The sequence below is a fragment of the Solanum pennellii genome, chromosome 7 (genome assembly GCF_001406875.1).
Source record: "Solanum pennellii chromosome 7, SPENNV200".
Taxonomy (NCBI): domain Eukaryota; kingdom Viridiplantae; phylum Streptophyta; class Magnoliopsida; order Solanales; family Solanaceae; genus Solanum; species Solanum pennellii.
Window position 1 is genome coordinate 16,874,046 of NC_028643.1, and position 12,576 is coordinate 16,886,621.

The following is a 12,576-nucleotide window of genomic DNA, read 5'->3' on the forward strand; positions in this document are numbered from 1 at the left end:
GAACAATCAAATATACATTATTATTTTGTAAAAATATTATTTAATGAATAAATTAATATCTATTAATATAAAAAGTCTTTTTTAAACTCAATAGAGGTTAATTTGATTAGATCATTCGGGGATAAAGACGCTAGGAATTCAAATGAACTCTCTTGTGAAAACGATATTCATTAATTTGATGTGATGATTAATAATCTTGGATACTATAACGAAATGAATGTCAATAGCTTGTTAAACTAAGCGAGTGAAAGTAATACATTTTCAGAAGTTTAAAACTTAAAACAAATTGTGGATACCATTAAAAAAACAATGTTGACGATCAAGCTGAAGACGATATAATTTTTTTGGGACCAATTACATAAGGCGAAACACTTGTCATGTTTAGAACTCTTCATAACTTTTTGGTGCAGTTCTAGAAGACAATATTGAAACTTTTGGATGTAATAATAAAAGTTAAAGATGAGTTTTAACTAGATTTAAATTTTAATAAAAATTACTATTCCTTCCGTCCACTTTTATTTGTTATGTTGCGCTTTTCGAAAGTTAATTCGACTAATTTTTAAAGCTCATTAATTCGATATTTTAAACAAAAAATTTGAATGTACAAAAACTATACAAAAAGTGCAATTTTTTTCATATTAATATGATGAAAAATATATCATAAAATATCAATCAATATTTTAATAGTCTTACTCTAAAAATAAAACTATGAATGTAGTTGTTTTATGCAAAACATGACTCTGTCTACTTACTCCCTCCGTTTCAATTTATATGTCATCAGATTTAATATCCTTAAGAAACTATATAAGTTAATTATTGTACCAATATTTAATAATTCTCTTAAAGTCAAGTTTTCAATAGATAAACATAAATTAATTTATTTTTATTAATTAATTGAGCAATGAAAATTAATTAATCATTTAATATTTCTATATTTGTCAAATTAATACTTTCAAGATTAATAACCCTCAAAGATAAAATAAGAAGAATAGTGTCATTTATGCATTAATTTTTCAAAATGACAAATACTAAGGAGCATCTACTTTTAATAAGAACGGGAAGGAAGGAAATGTAATATGGAAGAAATTTGGTTATAATTATTTCCTCTAACATCTTAGGTGTCCATTAAGTCATTCTACCATCTATTTCATATTAACTGAATATTAAAGTTATTTTAACCATTCAAATTACTCTTTCCACCTAATAATAGTTGTGCACTATAGTAAAAATAGTTGTCTAACAATAGTTATCAAGTTTAAAAATTCAAAAGATAATTTTTTTATGTCTATTTTATCCTTGCTATTAAATACTACTCCACTATTTATCATCTAACATATTCTCAAAGCATTAAATTAAATAATGTCAAGGGAATATACTAACTTTATTCTTGATAAAGGTCAAGGGGTGTGTCAAGTCAATAGTAGACAGCTATTGTTGGACAGATAAAGTAATTGAATTGTTCAAAGTTCAAGAAAGATATTTAAGTTTTTTTTCTTTTTATAAATTTATGATTTCGTAAAAAACAATAAAAAAGTAATTTAAATTATTTTTCTTAATAAATATGCATGTATTGTTATATCACAAATTCAAATAATATAGAATAGAGAAAACACTTCCTCATATTATTCATTCCAACAAATTGAATATCTCCCAAAATTATTAAAGTCTTAGAAAAACAGAATATCATTTAATATGTACTTACTCATACCAATCTATGTGGTACACACTTTTTTACATTTTAAATAATCAACTTAAATTTTCATTTTATTTTTATTTTCTTCATTCTAGTATGTTTGTTCTACTTTTCTTTATCCAATAAAATTTTATTAAATTAATATAGGTGAAATTATAAAATATTATTATTTTATAAAGGTATTATTTAATATATAAATTAATATTTATTAATTTTAAGACTGTTTGAGATTCAATGAAGGTTAATTTTGATTACTTAGAAACATTGCATCTTACTAATTTATATTTCATATCTATTGAGTTCACATAGAAATTTTTTACTATACATGAAGTACACTAAATCATCAAAATCATTGTATTTTACTCATTCCGTCCAACAATACTTGTCCATTATACTAAAAATTGATGTTCAAATATACTTGTCCTTATGGAACTCATGGATAATTTTACACTTAGGAGTCGTTCGGTTTGAATTCAAGTTATGATGAGATTAATTATGATGAGATTAGTTATGAAGGGATAATTTATGATGAGATTATTTTGCAATGAGTGTTTGGTTTGTTATATTCGAAATAATAAATTTAAGAACAATTTAATGGTTTACAAAAATGCGTCATTTACTTATTTTATCTTGGATAAGTTATCCCAGTATTACTATACCACCCAACGGGAGGGATAACTTATACCAACACTAATTATTAGTTCCAGGATAAGTTATTCCGAACTTGCCTACCAGACAAAAAATTAAGTAGTACTATAACTTAATCCCATTACTATTTGGTATTATCCTTCACGCCAAACGACCCTTTAGTTCCTAATTTTATCCTTATCATTAATTACAGTCATTTTTCTATCACATTTTCAACACATTGTATTTATTATATTCAAATGGTGATGTGTAGTAAGTTTATCCTTCTATTATAATTTCTTAATAGGTGTGTCAAGTCAATAGTGGAACTATTGTTGGACAGAGGGAGTACTAAATTCTATATCATAATTATTAAAGAACAACATTCACATATAGAAAACATAATAAATCATATTTATATGTTATAACTATACTTTACATAATTGCCCCTCAATAACAAATTTTATGTTTGCACGAATTTTTGATTTGTATAATTCGCTAGATACATCTAGTTTTATACAAATTATTCAATTTTGTATAAATTTATTTATGCATTGTAATTTCTATAATAAGATCTGTAATTGTATAATTGTAAGTGTATATGACGAAAATATATGTATTTGTATTTGTATATGCACTTTTCTCTCGCTTTATATTATAAACACAAACACATTTTATACATTTGTATACCGAATGGGTAATTGTACCAAAAATGACTAATTATGACTATAACATTTAATTTGAATTAATAATATGCCATTTCATACAATTTTCCCTTTATTAAATTCATATAAAAAATAAGTTCAGTATACATAAACTACAATGTGTATTGACAATTCATTGTGATATATTTTTTTATGAAATGATTCATTATAAAATAAATTTTAAAAATGCAATGATTCATTGTTAAAATGCGCCAACGATTAAGGATATCAATATAGATCTTAAAAGGAAAAAGGCTCATTTATATCATTAAACTTTTTTAAAAAAAATTTATTTATGTCATCGGTAAAAAACTTTAGCTTATCTTTGTCATTGTTGTTAAAGAAAAGACTTACGCATGTCATTTTTGTAACTTTGATTTTGCAAAACCACTTTTCATTTGTTAAAAGATTGACTCAAATATATCATCGAACATTAACAAAAGGCTCATACACCTCAAACAAGGTTAAACACTTTTCAATTGAAGTTTTTGAATCAAATATACTCTTTTTGTGTGTACTTCCTTAAGAACACCATGAATATAAATAACATAACAACTCCAAAATTTTCAACATATTCAATTTTTCATGAAATCATCTCAAATTTTGGCTACATCATTAATTTTTTTAAATTCAAAATTCTAAATCGTTTGTAAGGTTCAAAAAATTCACCCATATTAAAAAATTATCCAAAAAAAAAAAATCAGTCCCAGAATTTCAAAAAAATAGTGTTATGATTCATGTTTTTGTAGTTGTTTTGACATTAGATCTTTGTTCTCTGGTGTTTTTTGAGTTTATGCAATTTCAAATGATATGAAGTTGTAGAGAAAAAAATACTATTAAAAATGTTGAAGTTTTGAAACTTTGAAAAAAAATTCAACTACGTCTTGTTGAGTTAGGTTGAATTCATGCTTAAAAGATATTGATTTTTGATATCTAGCTTGGAGGGAAACTACAACAAAGAAGTTTGAAATTTGAAAATCGTTTTACATGTTCTTGGTGTTCTTAAGGAAGAAGAAGCAAAAATAGTACATTCATTCAAAGACTCCAATTGAAAAGTGTCAAAAGTTGTTTGGGATGGAAACATGTTTTTGCAAAATCGGAGTTAAAAAAATGACATGAATAAGTGTTTTCTTTAACAATAAGGGCATAAATGAACAAAACTTTTAACTTATAATATAAATGAACATTTTCTACAAATTCGATGACATATTTAAGCATCTTTCATATTTCAAAGGTGCAAATCCATCCGTAAACTAGCTTTTACTTCTCATTCTCTTTTAAGATTGGATCCTCTTTGATCCTTTTTACCTAATATTCGATTGTTTTTTTTTGTCCGATAGATCAATTGTCCTCTATCCCAACTAAATGTACATCACTTTAATAGACATATAATTAATTAACTTGGACAGGGAAGTAATAATCACATTGCAGAATTTTAACTTTAGGTAGTATTTTTTTTTAATATTATATGTTGATGCAGTAATGTTAAGCGAGAGAGGTCGTTAAGGGATGTTATTTTCGGTGGGGTGGGACCCCAAAGTTTTTTGTTTTTTGTTTTTCATTTGGTGTCTAGAGTTATTGGAGTTTTGACTAAATTTGAATCGCACTTTGCAGGGTCTATTTGGAAGTAACGCTTCTAACAAGATTTTCTCCATATTCAAAGCTCGAATCCTAAATCCCTGATTAAAAGCGAAACATTTCCACTAGTACACCTTTCCGGAAGTTAGTTGCTAGTAACATTCAATTATGATGAAGAATTTCATTTTATCGATTTATGTGCAAAAGCTCCAGATTATTTTGGAGAAATTTCTTTATAATTAAAAGGAATAGTATATTACAAGGTAAAAATAAATCAAATTAGACATGCAAAACGGTTTAAATGAATGAAAGATTTTGTGACATCGATACTTTTACTAAAAAAGAATTGTTACATCGAGAAAGCAGAGAAATAGGGGAGAAAATGATAAAGATGGGAAATCAAATATCCACTAACATAGTAAAAATTGTAGTAGTCAATCAATTGGAAGTCAATAGAATAAATAGTAACTGAAAAAATTAGAATAAATAATGTTCTTTAATTCCTTTATCATTTCAATTACTTCTAATAACAAGAGAGTCACAAATATATGGATTAGGAGGGCAAACGAGGAGATGCTGAATAGGTTAGATAGTTAGAATAATTTAAAAAAGTTTATTTTAAAAACAGATACATTTCTATATTTCAAATATCATATTTTTTTTATATATATTTATAATTTATATTATACATCTAGATGCTATATTTTCTTCCTTAAATTTCATATTTAACTAAATACCATCGGATCAAGGGACATCTAATTTAATAACTACCACCCACAAACATCACATAATTAGGATTTAGGAAACATGATATTCAACCCGTTAAATTCGTTAATACATTTGTCTAAAAGAAGATTTCAAAAATTTAACCGCCCACATAATTTAGAGCATGTTTAGCATTTCTCTTAGAAATTGTTAATTTTTAGAAGTACTTTTAAAATTAGTTTTTGAGAAAATTACTTTGATAAAAATAATAATTTGTGTTTGATTAATTCATTTGAAATTAATTTTTCATAACCAAATTGAGTTAGATTAATCTCTTTTTAAAAGTGCTTTAGAGGATCAAATTACGAAAAAAGATAAGTATCAGCGTATCTTTAATATTAATATTATTTTATACACAGAAACTTTTTTAAATATATATTTAAATTTTCAATCAATATTACACTTTTTTGGGAAGGCTGAATATCCTTAATTGTTATTTTTATTTCTAATCTTGCAAAAAGATATTGTTGTTACCTTTTTTCTAATTTTGCAAAATAGTATGTAAAATGATATATAAAATATAAAATAATAATATATAAACATAAAATAAAATAAAAAATTTATTATATAGAAATCAAAAATTGAAATTTTAAATGAAATTTAATCACACTTGTTAGATATGCTAATTAATTAATAGACGATATAACGGTAATATGCATATATAGAAGAGATACTCTAGTCTTGAAATAATTAATTTTCTGCTTTTGCTACTATTTTTTTAAGAAGCACAATTTTTAGCTTCTTCCCATTAGAAGAAAAACTCTTTATGCTTCTATCTAATAAACAATTTTACTGATTTGTCAAACACTTAATTTTTCAAAAAAACTGTTTTTCTTTTCAAAATAATTACTTTACAATAGTAGTAGAAATTGATCTCTTGATTATAAAAAAGAAGTTTTTCCCTCTAGAACTACTTTTGGAACATTGACACTACACCAAAGATAATCTTTTTAATAACAATCAACCAATAATTATAACTTAATTATCATTAAATATGTCTTTTTAGTGACAATTAACTCATTGTAAATATCTATAAAACCTATAGCAATATTAGATCAGATGACAATTGACTGATGTCGCCAAAAAATTTTAACATTCGTTATTGATAAGTATATTTATTATCATTAAAAATTATTTTTGCTTTAGTTTGATCATCAAACAAAAATTAGTGCTATAATATTGGACCAAGTATTTTTTTTTTCAAATTGATTACCCAAACATAAATTGCTATTCGACAAAATTATTTTTTCAAAAAAATACATCTGATCAATAAAAAACTTTTCAAAATAAGTAGATATTGAAAGCCTTGAAAGAAAATGGTGCAATAAACATAATTTAATTTTAGTAACAAGTTTATTTTTTCATGTTATATTTATTATGAACAATTAAATGTAATATTGGTAGTGTCATAGTTGTATCATGTATGGTAAGTGTAGGAGTTGAAGACGCAAAGGGTTGACATTATGGTGCACTAGCAGCCATAGGAGTAGAACTCATCAATATATAGCTTTTATTTTACTTGATGAGAATTGCAATCACCTTTTAATAAAGCAAAAGCAAGAGAAAAGTAAAGAAGGAAAGGGAAAACATAAAGGAGGAAAAAAAAATAATAAAGGAAAGCTACTAAGAGTAATGAAGAAAAAGGAGGGATAGAAAGACAAAGGTTCTCAAAACTCCATCGTTCAAAATTCTCTTTCTTCTCTCTTTCTTTCTCTCTCTCTCCTCCAAGTATAGCTAGCTACCCTTTTATGTGTCTTTCCTCTACTTAATCAAGAGTAAGAAAGACCTCTCAAAGTTTCTCCAAAAAAAAAAAGACTTTATATTGAAAAGGAAAAGATATATGAAATAAATAAGAAATTGAAGTTAGTTTGGGAAAAGAAAATGAATAGAGGTGATGTTATGGAGAAATCACCAGTACAACAAATTATGGGTGGAAGCCCTAAGTGGTGGAATATGATGAATAATATGAGGCCTCCCATATCATCATCTCAACAAGCTGCTGTTGCTGCTACTACTACTCATCATGTTCCTAATTCCTTGTTGCCTCCTAATATTCTTTTTCCTCATTTCTCTTCTTCACTAGTTCCCATGTCATCTACTACTAATTCATGGAATGATAGTAACCAAAGTCAGCTACCTGAATCATGGAGTCAATTACTTCTGTAAATATCCCGATCTGATTTTTTGTATTGACTTGTTTGAAACTGATTTTGATTTTCAAGTTGGTTAAGTAAAAGTAGTGTTTGCTAATTTTTTGTGTTTGATGTGTGTTCTATGAATAGAGGTGGCTTGGTGGAAGAAGAAGACAAGTCCGTACATATGGTTAAGAAGTTGGAGAAAAATTGGGATGAACAGTCGTTCCTGAGCCAGCATGATTCTGTTATAGACGTTAACCAAAAGGATCTCAGAAATAGTTATAATATGTATGAAGATGGAAATAATGTGGAGTTCCATCACCAAACTGCAGAATTAGCTGCTAAACCAACTTGGTCAGCACAGATGATACCAGTCTCATCTCCCAAGTCTTGTGTTACAACTTTGAGCAGCAACATGCTTGATTTTTCTAACAAAAACACACATCCAACTCCAGATCATTTATCTGAGGTATATATTCAATTTCATTCAAAAATTACAAAATAATATGATATAATTGTTAGATTATGAATAACTAATTGTTTGCCTTTTTTTCCAAAAGTGCAACAGCAGAGCACCTAATAAGAAGGCTAGGGTTCAACCATCTTCAACTCAGTCTACCTTCAAGGTAAATAATTATATTTAGTAAAAATCAAACTTTTTCTTATTTTTGTCACAACACTATTGTCTTTCTTGTTTGTCTTGACCTTCAAAAATGGTGATTCTTTTTTTTTTTCTCATACAATTATATCACAAAAAAACATGTAAATTTTTGTGGTTTGTAAACAGGTGAGAAAGGAAAAATTAGGGGACAGAATAACAGCTCTTCACCAACTTGTCTCCCCATTTGGGAAGGTAAGCTTTACCCAATTAATTAACATAACTAATTAATTACCTTTTAAGTGTGAAATTATCACACAATAATATGTATTTTCAGCTTTAAAATAAATAACTTCTTTATACACTTATAAAGCTGTCTTCATCTTTCTCCTTTTATCCTTTAGGGTTTTCACTTTACAGTTTCTTTACCAAATTTTTTTAAAAAAAAACTTAAAAAGAGTGGTTTTTGTACTGATGAAAATATTTTTTTCAATATATTAAATTCTGTTGGGCAAAAATATTTTTTCTAGGAAAATAAATTAATGTTAATCAAAGTAGGAGAAACTAGTGCGATATGCAAATTCATTATCTTATTTCCACCCACCAAACACCCCCAATCCCTCCCTCTGATGTCGATGCCAACTCATCACCTCCGAATTCTTTTAGTATTTTGCTAAATTATATAAAATAGTTTTGAGATAATATCTATCAAATATCGTAGTAAATAAGTAAGAAAATTAGTTTGTTTTGGGGGAATATTTTGGTGGGTACAAAACATACCCTAAATTACTAAATTTTTTGCAGACTGACACAGCTTCTGTCCTGCTAGAAGCAATTGGGTACGTCAGATTCCTACAAAGCCAAATTGAGGTGACATTTCTTGTGTCTTTCATTTTCCCAAACTACCATGAAACACATGAGTAATGGAATATATAGAAGGTTTATAATATGAGTTTTTACTGTTTGTTAACATATATTCCAAATTCTCTTTTAAATTCAGGCCCTTAGCTTGCCCTACCTAGGTAGTGGATCAGGAAATATGAGGTGCCAGCAATCTGTAAGATTCTCAACTTCCCCATTTCTTTCAACTTTACTCTTTCTACTACAATAACCTTTAAACTATACATATTATTTTTAAACTGGTTTTTACATGTTCTTTCTTGAAATAACATACTCTTCGGAATTATTTGTGATGATTTCTAGTTTTAGAGTCAAACTATAAAAACTTTGACTAATATTTTAAAATGTATTTTTTCATCACATAAATATGCAAAAAAATTGTAATTTATAGTACTTTTCATATAGTTTTAGAATAACTAATTTTTTTGCTTAAAATATCGAATTAATTTGATCCAATTTACCTTTGAAAATTAGTCAAACTAACTTTCGATAAACGCAATATAAAAAACAATTCCAGACGAAGGAAGTAGTATACATGATACCTATTTAAGAGGTAGGGTTAGATGAGGTTCATGGATTTAAACAAATTCACAAAATTTTTCATAGACTCTATATTTATATTAAAAAATTAATTTTTTTTTACTATACTAACTTGTGAAACTCCGAACAAATTGATTTAGAACGAAATTCCTAATCTTGATTCCGCGACCTACACACAAAAAAAACAAATATAAGCATATAATTTTGAAAATATAAACATAGTCTTGTTTTGAAGCATTACGAATAAAGCTAGTAGAAAATCGTAAAGTCGATGTCGGCTTACTTTCACGATTCAGCTTGTAGGTAAGTCTCCGTCGTGTGGGGCTGTAAATGTTCTAAGCCTTTACAACTTTATATTATTTTCAAGCCATATCTATTACTCCCTCTTAATAAATGATTTCTTTTTTAGTCTATTTAAAAAATAAAAGATTTTTTAGATAATATTTTAATTTTAATTTCTACGAGATATATTTAAGACAACAAAATTAAAAGACATTTTTATATATTTGATATACCTTTAATTTTAAAATCACAAAATTAAAAAGTCTTCTTTATGTCATAAAATTTTTTGCCGAATCAACTAGATTATTCCTTTTCTAAATTGGGGAGTATATTTTTAAAAATATAACAACATTCAAAACACATATTCCCCCTATTCAATTTAAATAACTCACTTTATTTTTTAATCAGTTCAACAAGGAATAACACATTTTTATAGTATCTAGTAATATTAATTTTAAAATATTTATTTTATCATTAGTGAAACGATTTATATTTATACAAACAATTATCACTTATTTTATATCAATAAAACTAGGTCATATAAACATGAATAGAGTAGTTTAATTATTTTGATGAAGGGTGTGAGATAACATTCCTTCTATAGGTGGGGCCGTGGGCGGACCACTGTAATGCATGTGATATCTGTGGTCTATAATATATGAGTCATATGGCATGTGAAATTAAATTAATATTAATAAAATACATAGTTGCATTTATTGATTGATGATTATTATTTGCTTTACAGGTTCATGAGAGAAATAGTTTATTTCCTGAAGACCCTGGTCAGGTATCTTTTAATTGAGCTAATACATATAATAATAGCTATCATTTGAGCATTCAAATGACATTTGTAACAAAGATAGTGTTGTTAACAATTTTTTTCAATTTAATGCAGCTATCCAATGACAATTCCCTGAAAAGGAAGGCAAATAGTGAACAGGTGGTTGTTTTTATTACTTATTCCTTTTTTTACAATAGACAATCACTAACTCTTCGTATTAAATGAAGGATTATCAAGAAGATGAGAAAAAAGATCTGCGGAGTAGAGGTTTGTGTCTAGTTCCGCTATCATGCACACTGCAAGTTGGGAGTGACAATGGAGCAGATTACTGGGCTCCCGCATTCGGAGGAGGTTTCCGGTGAATGGTCACATTAATCTAACAAGATAAAAAAAAACCAAGTTAAGCGCTAGCTAGCTATAACATCATGATCACTCAATCTGCGAAAAGTTTAAGGTTGATTGCTTATGATGCTATACATTATTCTGCTGTAATATTATTTAGTTAAGCTTTCAATTTCCGTTTACAACTTAGTAACGATGCTCTGCTTTTTCTCCTTTTAGTCGGCAACTACTCGTACAATGTATATGCCATTATATTCCTCTACCATAAGTATTCATTTTTGTGCTCACCATGCATGTTTTCTCCAACTCCTTCTCATCATTTGGTGAAATTAATTTTTATTAGAAAGGTGAGTTGTGGTAGATAGATATAGATAAATATAATATAGAGACGGAGATCTGAACTTGAAACTTCAACATAAATTTTGAGCTCACTAAATTAGTGAGTCAATGTCTATCCTTATGTTCAAGGGATTCACAATCAATATATCTGGAATATCACAAACTTACTTTTTTTTTATAGAAGCCATAGTTGAAAATAATTTGATTTAAAGGAATTATGTTTCTAGGTGCCAAAGTTTAAAAGCGAAAACGCTCTCTAAACCTAAACCTACTACCGTCAAACAAAAGTAAATAGAGATCTCGATTACACTTGCCGCAACGGTAAGAGGACAACCCCTGGTGGAGGCAGGTCAGTCACCACAAAATACATATGCTAGAATGATTAAACCTATGATAGCGGGAGTGAGGTCAATGCCGTAAAACCTATTACGTATTTGCATGGAGAGCCTAGATTCATCATATTGGAGCAAACTGAAGCAGAGCAGATGATCGTCGATGAGAATCTTCAATATGTTGTGGTTGGGAAGCTCTCATAAATATGAATTACCGGATATCTAAAATATGAGGAGGTGAATGCCCAAACAATGTTATTTAAAGGGACGATGAAACATAGGCATGCTAACATACAATATTTCCCAATCAAGGATACCATATTAAAGGACTATGTTAGCTTGCTATCAAAATCGACGTTGTACATTACTCGCATAAATTGGTCTTACCTAATTAGGACTCTGAAGTAAGATCCGTTGTTTTACCCGAAGGAGAAGACTTCAATAACTATTGCTTGTTGACTAATTCTTCAAGAATATACCCAATGCAGAATCTTATTATGGCCCTACTTTTTAGTATTAGTGAAATTAGGGTTTACTCAGTCAATTTCTTTATTTTTGGCTTACTGCTTTAGTTATATTAGTAGGACACATCTTTAGCGTTTTATACATGTTTAACCACTACTTGATAGTTCCTGTTTTTTAGCTTTATTTGTTATGTTGTAAACCTATAAAGGGTACTATGTCTGGTTGTTTGCAGTGTGGAATTGAGCAGTAAAAAATCTCTCTGTCTCATAACTCTCTCTACTTCTTTTCCACTTCTTTTTTCCTGATAATTTTTGTATCAGAGCAGCCACATTTGTTCATTTGGGAGTCAAAGAGAGAGCGAGGAAAAGAGATTGTAAAAACATGAGAGAAATCCATAAAAAATGACAGTGAACACCAATTCAAACTCTCAACCTCTCCCAATTTTTAAAGGGGCGAATTATCATTTTTTGAGTCTTAAGATGAAGATTCTTTTTA

General features: G+C 27.7%; 1 protein-coding gene across 1 annotated transcript; it reads left to right on the plus strand.

The window, feature by feature from the left end:
* The first annotated feature begins 6,918 nt into the window (after nucleotides 1–6,918).
* Nucleotides 6,919–11,235, plus strand: LOC107026538 (transcription factor bHLH68). The gene is made up of 9 exons (XM_015227538.2): nucleotides 6,919–7,529; nucleotides 7,650–7,971; nucleotides 8,063–8,128; nucleotides 8,290–8,355; nucleotides 8,905–8,970; nucleotides 9,101–9,157; nucleotides 10,568–10,609; nucleotides 10,718–10,762; nucleotides 10,831–11,235. Exons 1-9 carry the CDS (start codon nucleotides 7,249–7,251, stop codon nucleotides 10,963–10,965), a joined length of 1,080 nt encoding a protein of 359 aa, XP_015083024.1. The 5' UTR covers nucleotides 6,919–7,248; the 3' UTR covers nucleotides 10,966–11,235.
* The last annotated feature ends 1,341 nt before the right edge of the window (nucleotides 11,236–12,576 follow it).

What these genes read in the sequence shown, in the direction of transcription:
- LOC107026538 (XM_015227538.2), top strand. Translation starts at nt 7,249, where the DNA reads ATGAATAGAGGTGATGTTATGGAGAAATCACCAGTACAACAAATTATG. An exon ending in CTCCAGATCATTTATCTGAG is followed by an intron (nt 7,972 to 8,062) that starts GTATATATTCAA and finishes TTTTTCCAAAAG; the next exon opens with TGCAACAGCAGAGCACCTAA. An exon ending in TTCCTGAAGACCCTGGTCAG is followed by an intron (nt 10,610 to 10,717) that starts GTATCTTTTAAT and finishes AATTTAATGCAG; the next exon opens with CTATCCAATGACAATTCCCT.